The 19,922-nt window shown below is 49.5% G+C and overlaps 1 protein-coding gene across 2 annotated transcripts in view; it reads left to right on the forward strand.

The window, feature by feature from the left end:
* The window catches only part of Flt3 (fms related receptor tyrosine kinase 3), an 87,069-nt gene that overhangs the window by 52,408 nt on the left and 14,739 nt on the right, over window positions 1-19,922 (forward strand). For both annotated transcript variants that reach the window (XM_006979627.3, XM_042267934.2), the window contains 8 exons: window positions 9,329-9,432; window positions 10,283-10,391; window positions 10,835-11,013; window positions 12,251-12,357; window positions 12,439-12,571; window positions 13,021-13,125; window positions 17,389-17,499; window positions 18,768-18,921. In XM_006979627.3, the coding sequence (XP_006979689.1) occupies window positions 9,329-9,432; window positions 10,283-10,391; window positions 10,835-11,013; window positions 12,251-12,357; window positions 12,439-12,571; window positions 13,021-13,125; window positions 17,389-17,499; window positions 18,768-18,921 (1,002 nt within the window). The remainder of the gene's footprint in view (window positions 1-9,328; window positions 9,433-10,282; window positions 10,392-10,834; window positions 11,014-12,250; window positions 12,358-12,438; window positions 12,572-13,020; window positions 13,126-17,388; window positions 17,500-18,767; window positions 18,922-19,922) is intronic.

Below are 19,922 nucleotides of genomic sequence, written 5' to 3' on the forward strand. Positions count from 1 at the left end.
TCAAGTCCCAGGATTCACCTGTCTCTGTGTGGCCCCCATATGCCAGCCCCAGGGTAACAGGAGCACGCTGCTGCACCGTCTTACATGGCACGGATCTGCACTCAGGTCCTCATGCTGTGCAGCGAGTGCTTTATCCACTGAGCTAAATCCCCAGCTCCCTATTTGGATTTTTAGAATTGTCATGTAGGGATTCCAGAGAGCTGTGCACCTTCTCTTATAAACGAATCCTAGTGTTCAAGGATTCAACCTGAGGCTAGCTAAGAACGGAGTTCCCACCAGCAGTGTGCGCAGTGTGCCTGCGTTGTGAACCGAGTCATCCCTCTGTTGCAGAGGGCTGTCCACACTATAGACTCTCTAACCAGCATCCCTGGCCTGCACTCACGGGATACCAGCAGCACATCTGCCTTCTCTCAGTCCTTACTGACCAAAAATGTCTCCAGATGTCCCATGGCAGGAACAAACCGCCCTTGACTGAGGGTCCTGTCTATGCTCATGCTCTTTTGTTTCTTCCTTTGCTTGTTTGAGGCAGGGTCTCTCTGAGTAGCGCTGGCTGTCCAGGCACCTGCCATGTAGACCAAGCTGGCCTTGAACTCACCGTGCCTGGCTCTAATAAACTCTTATCCAGAACTTGAATTCCAGAAGCAGCAGACAGGGAGGGGGCCACCGGATGGCGATGTTCAGGACGGTTGGGTGGCAGGCCCCTCTGCACTGGTGTGACCTAACAGCCTTAGAGGCTGCCCTTGCATGCCGGGACATTTGTGACCCTGACTCGGGTAAAGGAGGAGTCAAATTTGGTTTAACAAATGTCCCTTTGGGTAGTGGTGGTGCACGCCTTTAATCCTAGCATTCCAGAGGCAGAGGCAGTCGATCTCTGTGAGTTCCAGGCCAGCCTAGGCTACACCTTGAGTTCCAGGCTATCCTGGACTACACATTGAAGTGTCACATGAGTGGGTAAGGTGCTGCCACTTCCCTTTGCCCCCAGAGGACACATATTGTCACTGTGTGACATGGAGACACACAGCAGAACCTCTCGAGGTGTCAAGGAGCTGTGTCTGCCATGCAGTTAGGGGCCACTGCACTGGGCTGGGTAGCCACATTGCATCCGGGGCTCCAATCCGCAAGCCTGAGCCCAGCATCTTTCCATCCCAGCTTGAGCAATCCTGTGACCCTCTCGTTTCCATCAAATGGTAGCAGCTCCAAGTTTATAATTTCCGTAAAGATGGCTGCATGTCATCTCTCTAGCTCTACCCAGTGCCTCCTTCAGGAAATGTGTGTGAACCAGGGAGTGGACTCGTCATCACTCCTGGACATCGCTTCTAGGAGAAAGCTGAATCCTTGGTGTCTCCCATGAACTACACACGACACCAAGTGCAGAGTGTGTTTCTTTGAAGGTTCACAGAGAATACAACCTGTGCCCGGTGTAACGGGGCACAGAAGCCCATGGTGAAACAGACAGCAAGAGAGGTGGACTCCCTTCTCAGCGTCCCACAACTCTTCTCTCGGCTGTAGGCTCTGGGTTGAGGTGGGAGGTAGCACAGGTTCTATTTAACTTTTGATGATAAAAGTTCCAAATTTACTAATAAGCCAAAGGAGCCCTCATCCGAAACTCCCCGCTGGATGCAGCAGTTTGCGCAAGGTGAGTTAGGACGGTAAAGTATCGAGTTGGCGTTTTGAGAGCGGAGGTGAGTGGCAGAGCGGCCGGAGGGTTGCCTTTTGTTTTTTTCTTTTTTAATCTGTGCCGGATTCCTGCAGAAGCTTCAGTGCGGTCGTGGGGCACGCCAGAAGTCTCTCAGCTTCCCCACATCACAGCTTCATTTCTGCAATTTACTTCCTCAAATCTCACCCAGAGCTTTACTGGGGCTTGCCTTTCCGCGCTCGCGTTTGGTTTCCAGCTGCCATGGTGCCCTTTTGCTTCTGAAAAAAAAAAGAGTGAAGAATGCTTGCCCCTTACTTTGAGTAATTATCTAGACTTACTAATAACCACCAAGTCCACCTTAGTGTCATGGTGGAAAAAGCAGGAGCTTGTGGTAACTTTTCCCCAGAGGTATTTCATTCTCTCCTCCGTGAGCCTCAGTTCTGTCCCCACCAAGGCTCTCACTGAGTGTTTCCAAAGTGAAGCAAGGGCATCCCTCATGTGTTCACAGTCTGGATGACCAGCGAGGGGCCTGCTCAGAACAAGAACAGGGACATGGAAGCCTCTGGACAGGACCTGTGGCAGAGCTGACGTTACTTTTTACTGATGGGGGGGGGGTGTTGGGGATAGGGAGACACCAATGCATACAAGAAGGGAAGGAAAGGTATTTGGCTCTGGAGAAATACCATGAGACCCAACTAAGCAGCATCTCCCTTTATTCATCCATGTGTAACGGACCCTGGCTCCTTCTTTTCCTCGCTACACAGTGAGACCCTGTCTTAAATGTATAGAATAAATGTCTTTAATTTAATAGTTGTACTGTTACATCTTAGGTATAGTTTTAATAGCTATATAGTGTTATAGATTTTAAAAATTGAAACAGGATCTCATTGTGTAGCACTGACTAGCCTGGAACTCACTCTGTAGACCAGGCCGGCCTCAAACTCACAGAGCTCCACCTGCCTCTGCCTCCCTGGTACTAATATTAGAGGTGTGTGCCACCATGCCTGGCCCTAGATGTAACATTCCTTATGAGTCATAGGCTGATCCCAGAGCCCTGGGCCAAACTTGGCCTTTCTCAGCTCCTCCCTCTGGGGACTAAATACAAGGCAGTAGAAAGTGACTTGTGAGCCGGGCGGTGGTGGCGCACGCCTTTAATCCCAGCACTTGGGAGGCAGAGGCAGGTGGATCTCTGTGAGTTCGAGGCCAGCCTGGGCTACCAAGTGAGTCCCAGGAAAGGTCCAAAGCTACACAGAGAAACCCTGTCTCGAAAAAAAAAAAAAAAAAAGTGACTTGTGGTGGGAGGAACCCCTCTTCCTGATTGTAATGACATTACATTGTCTTAGCCTCCAAGATATGTCATTGTGAACTCAAATTTCCTGAAGCCAAAATAGAAATAAAGAAAGGGAAAAAAAATGTGGAAGAAATGGTGCTCTGAGCCTCCTGATCAGCTGATGGCCACGCAGATTGTTGCTGGGGTCATAAGGGTGGGAGGAAGCCAGGTGTGGTGGCACGGGCCTATCACCTGGGAACACTGGAGGCTGAAGGTGCAAAGAGTTCGAGTCTGGGGACTATCAAGGCCATGTAAAGGCAAGAGAAAGCGGTAAAGCCATCTGGAGATTTGATTCTGTGTCCCACTAAGTTATGTGATGGATTTCCTACCTGGATATTGTTGAAGAGAAAATACCTCAGGGGCCTTCTCTGTGTCAAGCCATACCCTGTGGAGACAGCACAAAGGACAGGCAAGAAGACTCTTCGTGCAGCCTTGTGCTTTGTTCTGCACAGTGCAAAATGGTTGTGTGTAGTCGGATTTTTTTCTTTGGGTTGCTATATCACCAAAAAAAAAAAAAAAAAAAAAAAAAAAAGACACAGAGACTTATGTTAATAACGAAAGCTCGGCCTATAGCTTAGGCTTGTTTCTAGCTAGCTCTTATAACTTAACCCATTTCGGTTCATCTAGGTGTTGTCTTGTGACTCGTGACTTTTCCCTCTCCTCCTGCATGTCTTTCATCCTGTTTTTGTTTGGCTGGTAACTCCCTTTCTTCTTCCCAGTGTTCTCTCTGCCCTGAAAATCCTGCCTAGCTATTGGCCATTCAGCTCTTTACTAAACCAATCAGAGTGACACGTCTTCCCAGTGTGCAAAAGGAGTATTCCACAACAGTTGTGTGGTCACTAGTTTCTCCACCAAACTGAGCAGAACACTTGGGCATGGTCCCTGGCTAGCCATGTCAGTCGGTCAGTCCCTCTCCTTCTCTCCATCCCTGTCTCTGTCTCCTCCCTGTCTCCCTCTTTTTGACACAAGCAAGGCTCATTGTGTGACCCACGTTAGCCTTAAACTCTTTTTTTTTTTTTTTAAGATTTATGTATTTTTATTTTCTATGTGTTATGTCTGCCTGAATGTTTGTATGTGCACATCTGGTACCCATGGAGGCCAGAAGAGGGCACTGGACCCCCTCGCAGCATTACAGGCAGCTGAGAGTTGTGGTGTGGGTTCTGGGAATTGAACCTCGGTCTTCTGAAAGACCAGCCCATGGAGTCCTGTCTCCAGCCTTTGACCTTGAACTCTTAATCCTCCCATTTCTGCCTCCTGAGCACCGAGAGGACAGATGTGCGCCAGTGCCCTCAGCAGCTGGCTGCGTTGTTTTTGTTTGTTTGAACTCTTTTCTCTCTTCCTTTTCAAGGCCTTTGGCCATTGCCCAGAGAGAATCACATTTTCTGCTTTGGAGGCTCATGTCTGTCTTCAGGTTCTGTAGCCTGGGAATTGCTGCACTTTGCCCCACCCCCACCCCACCCCCACAGCCGGCCTTTGCCTTTTCTTTTTTTTTTTTTCTTTTTCTTTTTCTTTTCTTTTTTTTTTTTCCGGAGTGGGGTGGGGGGGTGGGGGGGTGTTCGAGACTGGGTTTCTCTGTGTAGCTTTGGTGCCTGTCTTGGGTCTTGCTCTGTAGACCAGGCTGGCCTCGAACTCACAGAGATCCGCCTGGCTCTGCCTCCCGAGTGCTGGGATTAAAGGCGTGCGCTACTGCCGCCCTGCCTTTTCTCCCATCATTCTGTCACTGTACTTCTCTAGCATTTCTTCCTCGTCCTGAAGTAGCCCGGGTAAGAAATGGGGGCTGCGGGAGAAGCTCAGACGGCAGCGTGTTTGCCTGACTTCCAGAAAGCCCTGGGTTCAGTCTCTGGTTTCACAAAGCCAGACGTGGTGGTGTACTCAGAAGGTGGGAGGCAGGAGTCCAAAGCCATCCTTTAGCAAGTTCAAGTTCAGTCTGGATGCCAGAGACTCTCTTAAAAGAGAAGTGGAGACAGAGTTGTGCCAGGATCTCTCTGAGTTCCAGGCTAGTCAGGGCCACAGTGAGACCCTGCCTCCTCCCATAGCCACACCCCCTCAAGAAAAAGACGGGGTGGGGGGGGTGGGGGGGGTGGAGAGCTGGAGAAAAGTGTGTACAGTTCTCAGCCTTTACTTGCTGAGAGCATTTTCTTTTATATTTGGTGGTCCTGGGGACTGAACTCGGGGCAGTGCCCATGTCAGGCAAGCAAGCGGTCTAGCCTGCGCCTCGCCTGCAGCCCAACTGCTGGAGACGACTCCCATCTCCCTAGACACGGGAGCATCGGGCTAGGAGTCAAGGGCACGCATTACAACCCTGGCTCAAAGCTCCGGCTCTCCAGCCGGGTGAATCGTGGGGTCATCTGGGGCTCTGCTGTTGCCTTTTGCATCTACACACCAGCACCTGCAATTTTGTTTCCTTCGGCGCCCCTCTGGTCTGCCCTTTCCCATTCTCCATCCGTGGCAACATTCTCTGAAACCTCAAGTGTGAACTTTTATGTCTCCTGTGGTGGAACTTGCCACGCTCTAACTTTTCTGCACCGTTTCCCCATTCCTTCATGAACTTTAGAGGCAGCATCTCCCCATGGACCTCAGCCCAGCCTCACACCTACAATCTTCCTGCCTCAGCCTCCCAAGTGCTGAGACAAAGGTGTGTTTCACCATGCCTACATCCCGTAATTGTTTCTTTATCTGTCTGCTTCTAACATCCAATTGGAAGTTCCGGGATAACAGAAACACATTTTTTTTTTCTTTTTCGAATTTGCTGCTGGAGACTTGATTCTTCCCACAGAACCAGGTCTCCATTGGCAGCCGAATGAACGCATGGGTTCTCAGACTGTGACTGTCACCTCCAGACTTCCCGCCGATACACTTCTCCCAGGACCACCAGGCACATCTAAAACGTGCTGTGGGTATTGTGCTCAGGCACCCATAGTATCTCCTTCCAGTTTTCACCTCTCTGAATAATTAGACTGCTTTTCAAGGGTCTTCATCAGTGGACTCCATTCTACCCCATCAGCCCTTTTTTCCCAGACATCCCAGCACCTCCCTCTGCCCCGGTCAGGAGGCCCCACTTCCATGGCCCCACGACCTCCTGCCTTCAGAACTGTGGTTGCTTTTTCCTGCGGCTCTCCCTTCTTTTTACCCTCGGAGCTTAGCCGACTCCAGTCCTGCCTCTGTGAAGTTCACAGAACTTTCTATGCCGACCTCTGCCTCCTTTGGGCATCTTCAATGTGACGCTTTAACTGTTCCATGTACGTCTTACGGCCCACTTGGTCTACAGTCTTTTTGAAGATGGGAGGAGAATGGCTGGGCCCTTACATGTTAAAGGCTTGTCCGCTAGAGAGCAGCTAGGAGCTGATAAAGAGCCTTGATTGGTGAGGCCCTGTGGGAAGTCTGTGCATGGCTGGATGCCCTCTCTTGGAGGGGGGGATGCCCCCCACTCCCTATCTTTGGCTTCCTCCCTACATCTTGCGCCCTCACCATGTTGTGCCCCCTCGCTGGCCCCAGAGCAACAAGGACAACCAGCTGCGGATTGAAGCCTTCGAACCCGTGCGCCCCAATCAGCACGTTCTCTGTGCGCCCCAATACAGCACGGGTCTGTATCCCGCACAGCGGGCTTCAGGATAGCATCTGTGCCAGCTGCTGCCTGCCTTTCACTCAGAGTAAAATTTTTACATTTTAGTTATTTATTTAGTGTGTGTGTGTGTGTGTGTGTGTGTGTGTGTGTGTGTGTGTGCGCGCGCATGCATTGCATGGAGGTCAGAGTACAACCCTGGGAGTCAGTTCTCTCCGTCCACCTCGTGCATTCCAGAGATGAAATTCCGCTTGTCAGTCTTGGTGACAAGAGTCCCTGCTGAGCCATCTTCTCAGTGCGCCTGCCTGCTGGGGAACAGTCTTTTTTTGAGTGCTATGAATATGTATCACTCTCACTGGTTAATGAAGAGCTGACGTGCAGGTAGCTAGGCAGGATTTTCAGGGCAGAAAGAATGCTGAGAAGGAGGAGGGCAGAGTCTCCAGAGCCGAGATCCAGGAGAAACATAGGAAGTTCATAGACGAGGTAAACAAGCCTCCGGGCGGCACACAGGTGACCAGCAATGGGTTAATTTAAGTTGTAAGAGCGGCTGGAGATCAGCATGTGAGCGGGTGTTGCAACTCAGGGCCAAAGGTGTCCTGACTGATCACGGAGTCAGGGCTATACCTGGAGTTGGGGTGCGGAGGGGGATGGTCTCCCCGCAGGATACAGCAATCTTGCTCCTCTCCTGGAGAGCCGCTACAGCTGAGCCTTGCTCGGCCCCCACTTAAGGGGGCTTCCCAGCAGAGCTCGGCTGCTTCTCCAGCCAAGATGTTGCTTCTTTTGCTTCACTCTGCTAAAGGGGGAAACCCCTGCAGAAATGTAGCAGTCTCCTCCAGCTCCAGCGAAAGGTTGTTACTTTTCTGCTCAGCCTTGCCCAGTCTCCTAAGAGACACCTCAGCAAGGTTCTTCTGTTCAGCTCCACCTTGCCCAGTCTCCTAAGAGACACCTCAGCAAGGTTCTTCTGTTCAGCTCCACCTTGCCCAGTCTCCTAAGAGACACCTCCGCGAGGTTCTTCTGTTCAGCTCTGCCTTGCTCAGCCCCACATAAGAGGATGCCTCTGCAAGGTTTTTTCTGCCCAGTCCTGTAAGGGATGTCTTAGCAAGGTTCTTCTTCTCTGCACCGGTGAATGAACATCTTCACACCCAAGACTCTTTTGAGAAAGAGATTTATTTGGGAAGCAAGAGTTCAGGAGAGTGGCGGCCTCTACCAGGGTGGGAAAGGACATCTCACAACTGAACAGGCAAAGGGGTTTATGTAAGGTTTCTTAGGGGCAGAGTTTCTCCAAGGAGAAGATTTTCTGTCCAGGGATTAGTTAGTTATTTCTGCTCAGGGATTGGTTAGTTTCGTTGGGCAGGGCCAAAGATGGCCCTGATTTCAGAGCCAAACTGTGTTTCTTTCACTGGCCTTTCTTAGCTTTTTGGCTCTAATTCTAAGACCAGGGCATATTTCTTTCATTGGCTCTGATTCTAGGGATAAACAGTGTTTCTTTGGCACTGGTTTCAGAGTCAGGGCATGTTTCTTTGGTTAGGGGTTCAGGGATAAAGTGTTTCTTTCACTAGCTCAGGTCCCAGATCCAGGCTGTGTTTCTTTCACTGGTTCTGGGTTCCAGCATCAGGGTGGGTTTTTTTGGCTGGCCCCCTTTCCCTACACCTAAGCTATTGGCCGAGCATTTACAGAGACTATTATGTCTCTGTGCGTTTATTATGGAGCCAGCGGGTCCTGCAAAAACTCTGCCTATACCTGCCTACCTTCCTGTCCTGCTATATTTGTGTGCATCCCCCCTTCTCACACATCTTCAAGTAAGTTATGGTCTCATTAAATATCTTCTCAGGGGAAGAACACAGGGGAGGAGGACAAAGTAGAACAGAGATAATGACAATGTGTGAACATGCCATAATGAAACCCATTAATTTGTACTTTTTATAACTTTAAAAATAAATACAAAATTTTATTAAAATAAAATACACAAAAATATGATTCTTCTAACAACCTTATTTAAAAAATCAGTATCTCAGGCCGGGCGGTGGTGGCGCACGCCTTTATTCCCAGCACTCGGGAGGCAGAGGCAGGTGGATCTCTGTGAGTTCGAGGCCAGCCTGGGCTACCAAGTGAGTTCCAGAAAAGGCGCAAAGCTACACAGAGAAACCCTGTCTCGAAAAACAAAAACAAAAACAAAAACAAACAAACAAAAAAAATCAGTATCTCCTGAGCAAGGCTTTTCCCTTTTCTTTTGGTCTTTGTCACAGTGGGTGTGTGAAAGCATATTCCTTGCCTTCTCTGGCTCCAGCCAGCTTCCCATGGGCCTCGTAAGCATGGTGGGTAACCCACAATGCGAAGATGCTCATGTAAAAACATCTGTTCACTGTGCATCCCCAGGAGGCATTAGAGCCTGTCCAGTTAGTTCAGTTAAAGATCTGTGAACTCAAACTGGGAGTTTGAGCCTTCACTAATGTTAACTGCCATGTGTAAGTCAACGGTTGATCATTGGATCATTGATGATTGGTTGATCACCAGGGACTCGATCATTTCAGGAAGCAGGAAGTTCCTCGGCCCGCAGGGATTCATCTGTATCCTGGGAAGTCAAAGTGAAGTATGGTGAGCAGGACCAGGGACTTCCTGTCTCTCTGAGGAGCCCTAGCCCTAACCTTCTCTGCATTTGCATTTCTACAAAGTTCTCAGATGCTGTGTGTCCAAGCACTTTGAGTCAAAAGGGTTAGAATGCAGGTCTGGTGACTGTTCTTCACTGTAACCTCTCCTGGAAGCACTGGGCTAAGTCGGTCTTTAATGCTTTCTCAAACAGCATATCTAAATTTTGCGATCACAAGAACAAGCCAGGAGAGTACATATTTCATGCAGAAAATGATGATGCTCAGTTCACCAAAATGTTCACGCTGAATATAAGAAGTAAGTTAAATCTCATTTTGTCTCTTTTTATTCCCTATTAATTTTTAACCAAGAAGAACCAAACACAGCTTAGAAGGGATGCTATCAAACTGGTTCTTTTTAAAGAGAGATTTATTTATTTTTGTGTATATGAGCCTGCATGAATATCTCTGCCTCACATACATGCAGTACCCACAAAGGCCAGAAGAGGGAGTCTGACACCCCCCCCCCAACTAAAGTTACAAATGGTTGTGAGTCACCATGTGGTGCTGGGAACTGAACCCAGGTCCTCTAGAAGAGCAGCCAGTGCTCTTAACCATCTCTCCAGCCCCTGAAACTGCTTTTGTAAACTACATGCTCCTTGTATGTTGACTTTAGTTGCATATGTCCCTTTTTCTATTTATTCCCAGAGCTAAGACATGTTCTGTCTCCTCTGTGTCTGTCCTCTCGTGCTGTGACTTTATTGGCTTGGCACTTTGAAAGGAACATAGAGAAAAGTCTGTAGAGTCACCTGCTCTTTATTTGTTTTAATGGATTCTTATTTTGGTCTATGCAAAAGTAAGAAAAAGACAGTCTATTTCATTAGGCTTTGTTTTGAAGCTAGGTATTGTGTTGTGTTGTGCAGGTAGATGGAGGGTTCTGTACCTCAGCTCCTTCTAGGGGGTGAGCCCGAGGAGGCGTGGCCTGTCCCAGTCAGGAAGATTATGTGACAGAGGAGGGAGGGACCAACCACAGTTTTGAGACATCGTAAATGAGGGGCTTCCCCAGGGCACACGGCCCGGAGTAAACAGGCGGCCTAAACTGAAGCCCGCCGGGAGCCTTTCTGGAAAGCCTCCTCTTCCATGAGCTCATTGCATGTTACTTTCTGCAGAGAAGCCGCAGGTGCTAGCGAAGGCCACAGCCAGCCAGGCGTCCTGCTCCTCTGATGGATACCCGTTACCCTCTTGGACCTGGAAGAAGTGTTCCGACAAGTCTCTCAAGTAATGAGGAGCTTGACGTCTCTTGAAATGGAAGAGCCAAGCTGGACACGGTGGTGCACGCCCGTAATCCCAGCACTCGGGAGGCTGAGGCAGGAGGATCTTAGAGTTTGAGGCTAGCCTAGGGTACATAGTGAGGCCCTGTTCCAAAAAAACAAGAAGGAAGGAAGGAGTGAGGGGGAGGGAAAGGGAGAAAAAAGAGGAAGAAGGAGAATGAGGAGGAGGAGGAGGAGGAGGAGGAGGAGGAGGAGGAGGAGGAGGAGGAAGACTCCCTGACCTTTGGGCATGAATACAGCTTAAGGAAGAAATGCGTGCCTGACTTTGCTATCACTCCCTATGGCCACAGCTTGTTTCTTTGGGAACCATCAGTAGAAACTCTGACTTCCCATCTTACCATGACCCTGCCCACCTAACTTCCCTTCCCACCATTTTTTTTTTCTTTCCAGCTGCACTGAGGAAATCCCAGAAGGAGTCTGGAATAGAAAGGCCAACAGGAAAGTGTTTGGACAGTGGGTGTCAAGCAGTACGCTAAACATGAGTCAGGCTGGGAAAGGGTTTCTGGTCAAATGCTGTGCGTACAATTCCATGGGCACGTCTTGTGAGACCATCCTTTTAAACTCTCCAGGTACGCAGCCGCGAGCTGTTGTGGTAACCACACTCTCTCCTCAGAAACTCCCCTCGTGAAGCCGGCCACGGTGGCTGGCTTTTACTGGGGAATTTTTGCAGGACAGTGTAGTCCTGAGTGTGAGATCTTTTTTGAGTCAGGCAGGAATCCCCAGAGAGACTGTGCCCCATTTTACTTCTCGGGTCTCAGTTCTCCTTAGGTATTCTGACTCAGGGCTGTGGAGTCCTGTGAGCCCCTGGTGTGGGCTAGCTAGCCAAGGCAAGGCAGGCTTGGTGATCTGGAATCTCTGTCCTTTTCAACGTTGTTAATTCCCTTATTTACTTGTAACCTGCCGTTCCTCATCTTGGGGTTGTTTTTAGAGTCTTCCTAAAATTGCACTAGTAATTTAGGGTCACCAGATAATATTGACTAATTCAAACCCGAAGGGGTGGACACAGCCCACCTCACGTTCCAGGGGCAGAAGCAAGAGGCTCCCAAGTTCAGATCCAATCATAGTGACCCTGCTTCAGAAAAATGCAAACCAGAACAGGCAAATAAGTCAGGCTCAGCAGTTAAGAGCACTTACTGCTCTTGCGGAGGACCAGGGTTCGGTTCCCAGCACCCACATGGCAGCTCACAACAGTGTGTAACTCCAGTGCCAGGGGATCTGACATCCTCTTCTGGCCTCTGAGGGCACCAGACATGCACCTGGTGCACATAGACACACATGCAGGCAGATACTCATGTATGTGACTTCTCTACACCCGTGTGACGAATCTGCGTAACAAACACATAGACTTCTTTTTGTCTGCCGGGCTTGGTGGAAGGCTTAAATGGCTACCATCCTTATGAGCTAATGGCCCTGTTTAAAAAATGGGTTCAGGCCAGGCAGTGGTGGCGCATGCCTTTAATCCCAGCACTCGGGAGGCAGAGCCAGGCGGATCTCTGTGAATTCCAGGCCAGCCTGGTCTACAGAGAGTGAGATCCAGGACAGGCACCAAAACTACACAGAGAAACCCTGTCTTGAAAAAAAAAAAAATGGGTTCAGAATTGTTTCTTATTTTCTGGAAAGGGAACTTACTGTGCATAGACATGGTGCTTGGTTTTCTGTGGGGCGCCCAGGATACACAGATGCCCATAAGGGCTGAGGATGGTGGTTACTTGAACAGGATGTGAGAGAGTCTAAATGGAGAGGGGGACCACTTATAACTGCGCACAGGAGTTTTAGCTCCCCGCCTGTCTTCTGCTTGTCTTGCAGGCCCCTTCCCTTTCATCCAAGACAACATCTCCTTCTACGCGACGATTGGCCTCTGCCTCCCCTTCATTGTCGTCTTAACTGTGCTGATCTGTCACAAGTACAAAAAGGTAAAAGCGCAGTGAAGACTCCTTCCCAGCTTGGCTCTGCAGCTCTGCGGACTGCCGCTGACTCCCTGTTCATCTCTGAAGCAACTTAGGTACGAAAGCCAGCTGCAGATGGTCCAGGTGACCGGGCCCCTGGATAACGAGTACTTCTACATTGACTTCAGGGACTACGAGTATGACCTCAAGTGGGAGTTTCCAAGAGAAAACTTAGAGTTTGGTAAGGACTGACTGTTCAGAGCTTCTGTGGCATTTCCTCTTCCTTGTGAAATCTTTTTTTTTTTTTTTTTTTTTTTTTTTTTTTTTTTTTTTTCCAGACAGGGTTTCTCTGTGTAGCTCTGGCTGTCCTGGAACTCACTCTGTAGCCCAGGCTGGCCTTGAACTCATGGGGATCCTCCTGCCTCTGCCTCCCTAGTGCTGGGATGAAAGGTGTGCGCCACAGCCAGCACCACCTGGCATCCTTTTTTTAAAAATTCATTTTATGTGCATTGGTGTGAAGGTGTCAGATCCCCTGGAACTGGAGTTACAGACAGTTATGAGCTGCCATGTGGGTGCTGGGAATTGAACCCAGGTCTTCTGGAAGAGCAGCCAGTGCTCTTAACCACTGAGCCGTCTCTCCAGCCCTGCCTTGCAAAAATCTTTTAACACGTGCTTACCCCCTCTTTGCAGGGAAAGTCCTGGGGTCCGGTGCTTTCGGGAGAGTGATGAATGCGACAGCCTATGGGATTAGTAAAACGGGAGTCTCGATTCAGGTGGCGGTGAAAATGCTGAAAGGTACAGTGCAAAAGGGGGGGTCATCTCAGCAGAATCACTCAGAGGCGGGGTGCAGCTGCCTCCTCTCCCTCTGCTCTCGCCCGTTATTCTGATGGTTCCTGTTTGCCGAGCGCTAAGGTTAATGCGGAGCAAGCAGCAGGTAGGGTCCTGAGTGGAGAGTACAGGCTGTGAAGGCAAACCCCGCTTCCTCTTCTCTCTTTGCGCGGTTCTTATTGGCTGCTGTGTTACGGTTTGACACAGATTCTGGGGGGGAGAACAAACCAGGGACTTCTCACTTCCCTCTCCGCTCCATCTCCTCCCATCTGGCATCCACCCCCAGACAATGGCATCCTCACCCGATTTTTAACCCAGTGCTAAGGATTGAATCCAGAGCTTTGCGCCTGCTAGACAAGCCCTCCACCTCAGAGATACATCCCCAGCCCTTCATTCTGTAAGGCCCTGCCTTGCCATATAGCTCAGGCTGGCCTTGAACTCACAGCTCTAGCTTTTATTTCAGGAATGCTGGGGTTACAGGTGTGTGACCTCATTCCCGGCCAGCCCACTCTCTTGCTAAGGTGGTCTCTGTAAGAGTAAAGGGAGCTCCCCCCACACCTCCCCCACAGTCACCGAGGGGAGTCACAGCATAGGAAAAACGGCACACAGAAAGTTGTGGAGCAGAAAACTCTCACAGTCTGAGCCTCCGAAGCCAGGTCACTGAGCTTCTATTCATCCTGAGTTATAGAAAGGAACAGAGTGGAAGGTGTGTGTGTGTGTGTGTGTGTGTGTGTGTGTGTGTGTGTGTGTGTGTGTGTGTGTGTGTGTGGTCTGTCTGTCTGTCCTATCATATAATAATGTCTCTTAGGTGACTTTTGTAGTCTTTCTGGGTAGGGTGTCCTGGGCGTAGAAACTTTTAATCTCATCTTTCCAAGATTTCATGGCGATTGCACACATTTCTCCTGGAAGGAGAATTTCTCGCAGCAGATAAAGGAACATCAGAAGGTCCATCTTTGTGCTTTGAGCTGAAAGAAGGTTAAGAGACGAGAGTGGGGTGAGGGTGGCCTGACAGGGGAGGGGGACCTCAAGGCTGCTGCTCCAGTCAAAGCTGCCATGCTTTGTTTGAGGCTTGGGGTTCTGTTTTCAGAGCTTCGGCACCCCAGGCAGCTAAACCTGTGATCAGTTCAGTCTTTGTGTTCCTGAGTCACAGCATGTAAGACGCTGCTGCGTGTCCTTCCGTCTCCGAACATGTCACTGCTGTCTTCCGCACCCCGGGCTTCCTCTACATCCTGCCTGCATCTCAGCCCTTGGCTGGAGCATCTTCCATTCAGTTTTTTTTGTTGTTGTTGTTGTTGTTTTTTATTGTGAAGCCACTATGTATATGTGTGTGTATATGTATATGTATATGTGTATATATATGTGTGTGTGTATGTATATGTGTGTATATATATATCTTGGTTTAGGATACATACATTTTCTATAGCTCAAGTGCAGGACATGAAAGGGAATGGATTCCCTCCTGTATCTGCAAAGTACAAAATCCTGAAGCAATAGCAGAACGTTATCACTTGTTAAATCTGGGTAACAAATACGTAGCTTTCTCTTACACTGTTTTTCCTTATGAGCATATCTTCAGTCCAGAAAATAGAGGGTGTCACTGTGGCATTTTCCTACCTGTTCACCACTTCCCATCGCCCTCTCTTGTCAGTCTCTTCTTCCTCCGATTGGTCCATTCCCTCTTCCCGAATGGCTCCCTTCTACTCCCGCGCCTTTCCCCTTTCTAATCTAGAGTCTACATGTGAGAGATGACACGCGGTCTTTGTCTTTCTGAGCTTGGCTCTTTTACTTAACATGACAGTCTCTAGTTCATCCATCTTCTTCCAGATGACAGAATCCTATTCTTCACAGCTGAATAACCCACGCTATGCACCGTACCTCCATTGTCCGTTCACCTGCTGCAGGTTCCTGGGCTGGTTACATAGCTTGGCTATTGAAGGGCCGACATCAGCTTCCTGTGTGGAGTTCCTCTTCCCTCCACGCACTCCACACACTCACCATGGGCTGCCCTCCAGAACACAGCTTCACCTGCTGTATCCAGAGCTCTCATAACCATTCCCCTTCTAAGCCTTGGCTTCATGTGCCCAGATGCTCGTATCTCAGTGTTACTCACTCATGCTGAAGTCCCCCACCCCTGGACCCCATCTCTGCTCCAACTTAGTGATTACTGTGTCATTTCAGTGAGACTGCATTCCACACAGTGAGGGAAACGAGGAAGCGGTGCTCGTCACTGGGCCCTCTTCCACGCTTCCACAACAGGTTTCCTGTCTCCATGGTGATCCGGTCCTGTCTGTCCTGGCCACTGATGGTAGCTTCCAAAGCAGGCACCCAGCATCTTCTGCTGGGGACTGTGTGCTGAGGGGCTGCATGGCTGTCATGGAGAACAGATCACATCGTCTTCCTGCATGGCATTACCTTTGGCTTTCTTTCGTTCTTTTTCTTTTTTCTTTTGTTTGTTTTTTGTTTTGAGACAGCGTTTCTCTGTGTAGCCCTGCCTGTTCTGGAACTCGCTCTGTAGCCCAGGCTGGCCTCGAACTCAGAGATCCACCTGCCTCTGCCTCCTGAGTGTTAGGATTAAAGGTGTGCGCCGTTACCGCCCGGCTGCCCAGTGGCTTTCTGTTGCTCTGAGAATGGTTCCCAGGACCTTGAGCAGTTCAGCCCCGGCTCAGCCTTTACACCCTCCTCCTCATCACGCCTCTTTCGGTTCCGCACAGTGCCATGCTTCCTCCCCACCCCCCATCCTCGCACAGGTGACCTCCTCCACCTGCTCTTCCCCTTTCGCTTCAGGAATCCGCTCATCTTTCAGATGTCAGCTTTGAGATCACTTCCTTAGGGAAGCCTCCTCTCACGCCATGGACCAGATCGAGTCCCTGGAGACTATGGATGTAGCTACGTAGTAGAACACATACTCAGGCGTGCTTGAAGCCCTGAGTTTAATGCTACCATTAAAAAAAAAAAGGATCAAGTTTTCTGCAGCAAGTCACCAGAGCACTGTGTAGACTCCTCTCAGAACTCCAGACTTTAGCACAGCTCTCCAGCTCACATCTCACCTGCTGTATCAGCCCAAAGCCTCCCGAAAGTGGCATAAGGTGGTTCCCGCCCTGTTCCGTCTTAATACTGTGTGTTCTGCTGCTTCAACCTGCAGTGTGGTCTTTTATGTCCAGTCCCACTGCGGGAGACTCACTCGGCTTCCTCCACGCTCCAGTGGACCCCTCTCCCTGCCTCTTCAGGCTGTTCAGTGTCCCCCTGGGGAATCCCACAGCGCTTACTGTACGTCCTTTATCTTGTGTGGCCACCCCCCAGTTTCTTTAGGAAGTTGGTTCCACCATCCCCTTGGCAGATACCGGAATCCCAGAGGATCAGGTCCCTTCTGTAAAACTGCAGTGTTTGCATAGAATCAAGAGTACATGGAGCCTGGAGCAGAGATTCCCAAGAAAGATGCCACCCTTGTCCCCGGGGCTTCAAAGCCCACGGGGCAGGGGTGCCCCCAGCAGCGACACTGGCCTCAGTGACAGGAGCGCTGGAACACCTCTGTGCTCACTCCCTGGCCAGGTTGTGAGTACAGTTCACCTCACTGTTCGGGTCCGTCCCCTGGAGAGACTGCGTTGGCTAAAAAGTGCATGCATTGTCTTTTCTGACTTCCCATCAGACATGTTTACAAATGGAAGTTTCTAGGCCTGAGGACCAGCTACATGTTAGGGGCAGCTGTTCTTGCTGAAGCTCCTCCTGCCTTTCCTGTCAGCCTAGTAACCACCTGGCAGCTTCTTCCGCTAGGAAGATCCTGTTGTCTGCCTGGTTTGAGAGCTGGGGTGGAGATGGGGTGTTATTTTTGTTGGTCGGGGAAAAATCTAGTAGAAATCTATATTCTTGCTGGACATGGCAGTGCATACTTCGACCCCAGGAGGTAGAAGTAGGCAACTCTCAGTAGATTAGGTTTTGAGGCCAACCTGATCTACATGGTGAGTTTGAGGCCAGCCAGGGCTAATACTGAGACCCTGTTTCAAAGGAGGTCTAAGAAAAGGATATGTTCTTATAGTCAACATTTATAACTCCTGCCTTTGAATTCTGTCTGAAAACACCAGACATTATTATCAAAAGTCGTGTATCATTTCTGGGTCAGTTTTTCTCTTTCAGTTTTGAATTTATCTAAGTTGTGATCTGAACCGGGGAAATGTTTGATTTATAAAACAACACACAGGTACTGGAGGTCAACACTGTTTCCCCCATTAACAGAAAAAGCGGACAGCTGTGAGAAGGAGGCGCTCATGTCCGAGCTCAAAATGATGACTCAGCTGGGTCACCATGACAACATCGTGAATCTGCTGGGGGCGTGCACGCTGTCAGGTAATGTCTGCAGACAGAACGCCTGTCCGTCCTTCTGTCCTCCTTCCTTCCTTCCTTCCTTCCTTCCTTCCTTCCTTCCTTCCTTCCTTCCTTCCTTCCTTCCTTCCTTCCTACTTCTATCCTCCCTCCCTCCCTTCCTTCTTTCGACAGGGTTTCTTTGTGTAACTGCCCTGGCTGGCCTAGAACTAGCCCTATAGACCAGGCTAGCCCCCAACTCGGAGATCCACCTGCTGGGATTTAAGGTGTGCGCCACCACTGCCCAGGCTTCCCCCCACCCCCATTTTCACTCTTTCCTCAGTCCCAGTTCAAGTGGAATTAGATGTTGGCCAGTTCGTAGAGCACATGGCCCTCTTTTTTTTTTTTTTTTTTTTTGGTTTTTTGAGACAGGGTTTCTCTGTGTAGCTTTGCGCCTTTCCTGGAACTCACTTGGTAGCCCAGGCTGGCCTCGAACTTACAGAGATCCACCTGGCTCTGCCTCCCAAGTGCTGGGATTAAAGGCGTGCGCCACCACCGCCCGGCATGACCCTCTTTTTTACCTACTCTATCACAGAATTCTAACCTCCTGGAAAACAGCCTCCACCCTACACATTCACGTTGTGGTATCTGAGCTGTGAGGAAGGCCTAAATGCAGTAGTGAAGTTAGTTTCAGAGCTCACCACACACGCCCAGTGGAGATGGTGAGGTCACATGTTCAGAGCTCAAGAGAGAGGCACAAATGTTTGAATTGAGTGAGATTAAATGTAAAATTCAAGATATGGCTCATGGGGCTGGAGAGAGGTTAGGAGCACTGGCCGCTCTTCCAGAGGACCTGAGTTCAATTCCCAGCACCCACATGGTGGCTCACAACCATCTGTAATGAGATCTGGTGCCCTCTTCTGGCGTGAAGACATACATGCAGGTAGAACACTCTATACATAATTAATAAATAATGTTTTTTTTTTTAAAGATACAGCTTATAAAAAGTAATTTCTGGGCCCAGAGTAGTAGCCCATGCCTTTAATCCCAGCACTCGGGAGGTAGAAGCAGGCGTTTCTCTGTGAGTTTGAGGCCAACCTGGTCTACAGAGCGAGTTCCAGGACAGCCCTGAGGACAGCCAGGGGTACACAGAGTAACCCTGTCTTGAAAACAAAAAACAAAACAAACAAACAAGAAAGTACTTTCCAGAAGGGGAGCGCTGGAAAGTCATAGGGTCTGTAGTGCTAGACTGGCTTCTGAAAGAACAACCTGTGACTTTAATTTACCTGTAACTAAAATTGTAACTGTTGCAGGGCCAGTGTATTTGATTTTTGAGTACTGTTGCTATGGCGACCTCCTCAACTACCTGAGAAGTAAAAGAGAAAAGTTTCACAGGACATGGACGGAGATCTTTAAGGAGCATAATTTCAGTTTTTACCCCACTTTCCAGTCACATTCAAATTCCAGGTAAGAGACCCGTGGGGCTTTCTGACTCTACACTCGGGGACAGACATACAAGCGCGGGCAGATGCTGTGTCCTCAGGCCATCATTTGTCTGTGCTGTGGACTTCAGTCCCATGATCTCTTGTTTTGCTTAGGAAAGTTTGTTACCCACCGGAAACCACGCTCCAAAACTACGACATAGAAGAAAAGTCCAGAAAAAAATATTTCTTAAGTTTTAAGTAACTTTACAAACAATAATTATCAACATTGCACTCTATTATTATCACTGGTTATTACTGCTCATCTGTTACTCTGTCTGACTTATTTGTTCTTTTGTATTTTATATATTATCGGGGGAGGGGGGCGGGGGGGTTGTAGTGCTGGGAGCCAAACTCAGGGCACAATGCATGCTCAACACATCCCCCACCACTGAACCTCATCCCCAGCCGGCCATGCACACTCTGAACAGAAACGCCACCCTAACACAGATGTGGGGGACCAGGAACTAGCTCCTTTGCCTCATTTTCGTCATTGGGGTGTTAAATAACCTGGCAATTTATTTGGAGTATCCATGTACTGGAAGCATTAAGCCATTTTCCAACAGTAAATTGTAACTTGGGATGGACTCAGATGTTGGGAAAAACTGAGTCGTGGCCCGTTTGGTGCCGACATCTGTGTGAAGTGCTGGGAAAGAGGATCTGTGCGGCTCTTTGTTTATTCCACAGAGGCAGGAAGCAGGCTTTACAGAAGCCGGCTTAGAAACTAGAGGGTGCTGAGCTGGGGCGCGCCTTCCCAGCCAAGCAGGCACCAGGCCCTGGCTCCATCCGCAGCACAGCAGAAACCCAAGGAGCAAGCATGTTCACGTAAAAAGATGGCACAGCACTTCATTGATAAGCTCTGTGTTGTATGACCTTAGGGAAATTGGTTAGCACCAGCCGGAACCTGCTCCTTGCTTCTGTCAACCTCAGGACATAGCAAATCGTTTGCCGCCCCGATGTCTGTTTGAAGTACCCAGCTTACGGTGC

Source organism: Peromyscus maniculatus, chromosome 23 (genome assembly GCF_049852395.1).
Source record: "Peromyscus maniculatus bairdii isolate BWxNUB_F1_BW_parent chromosome 23, HU_Pman_BW_mat_3.1, whole genome shotgun sequence".
In the NCBI taxonomy this organism is placed as follows: Eukaryota; Metazoa; Chordata; class Mammalia; order Rodentia; family Cricetidae; genus Peromyscus; species Peromyscus maniculatus.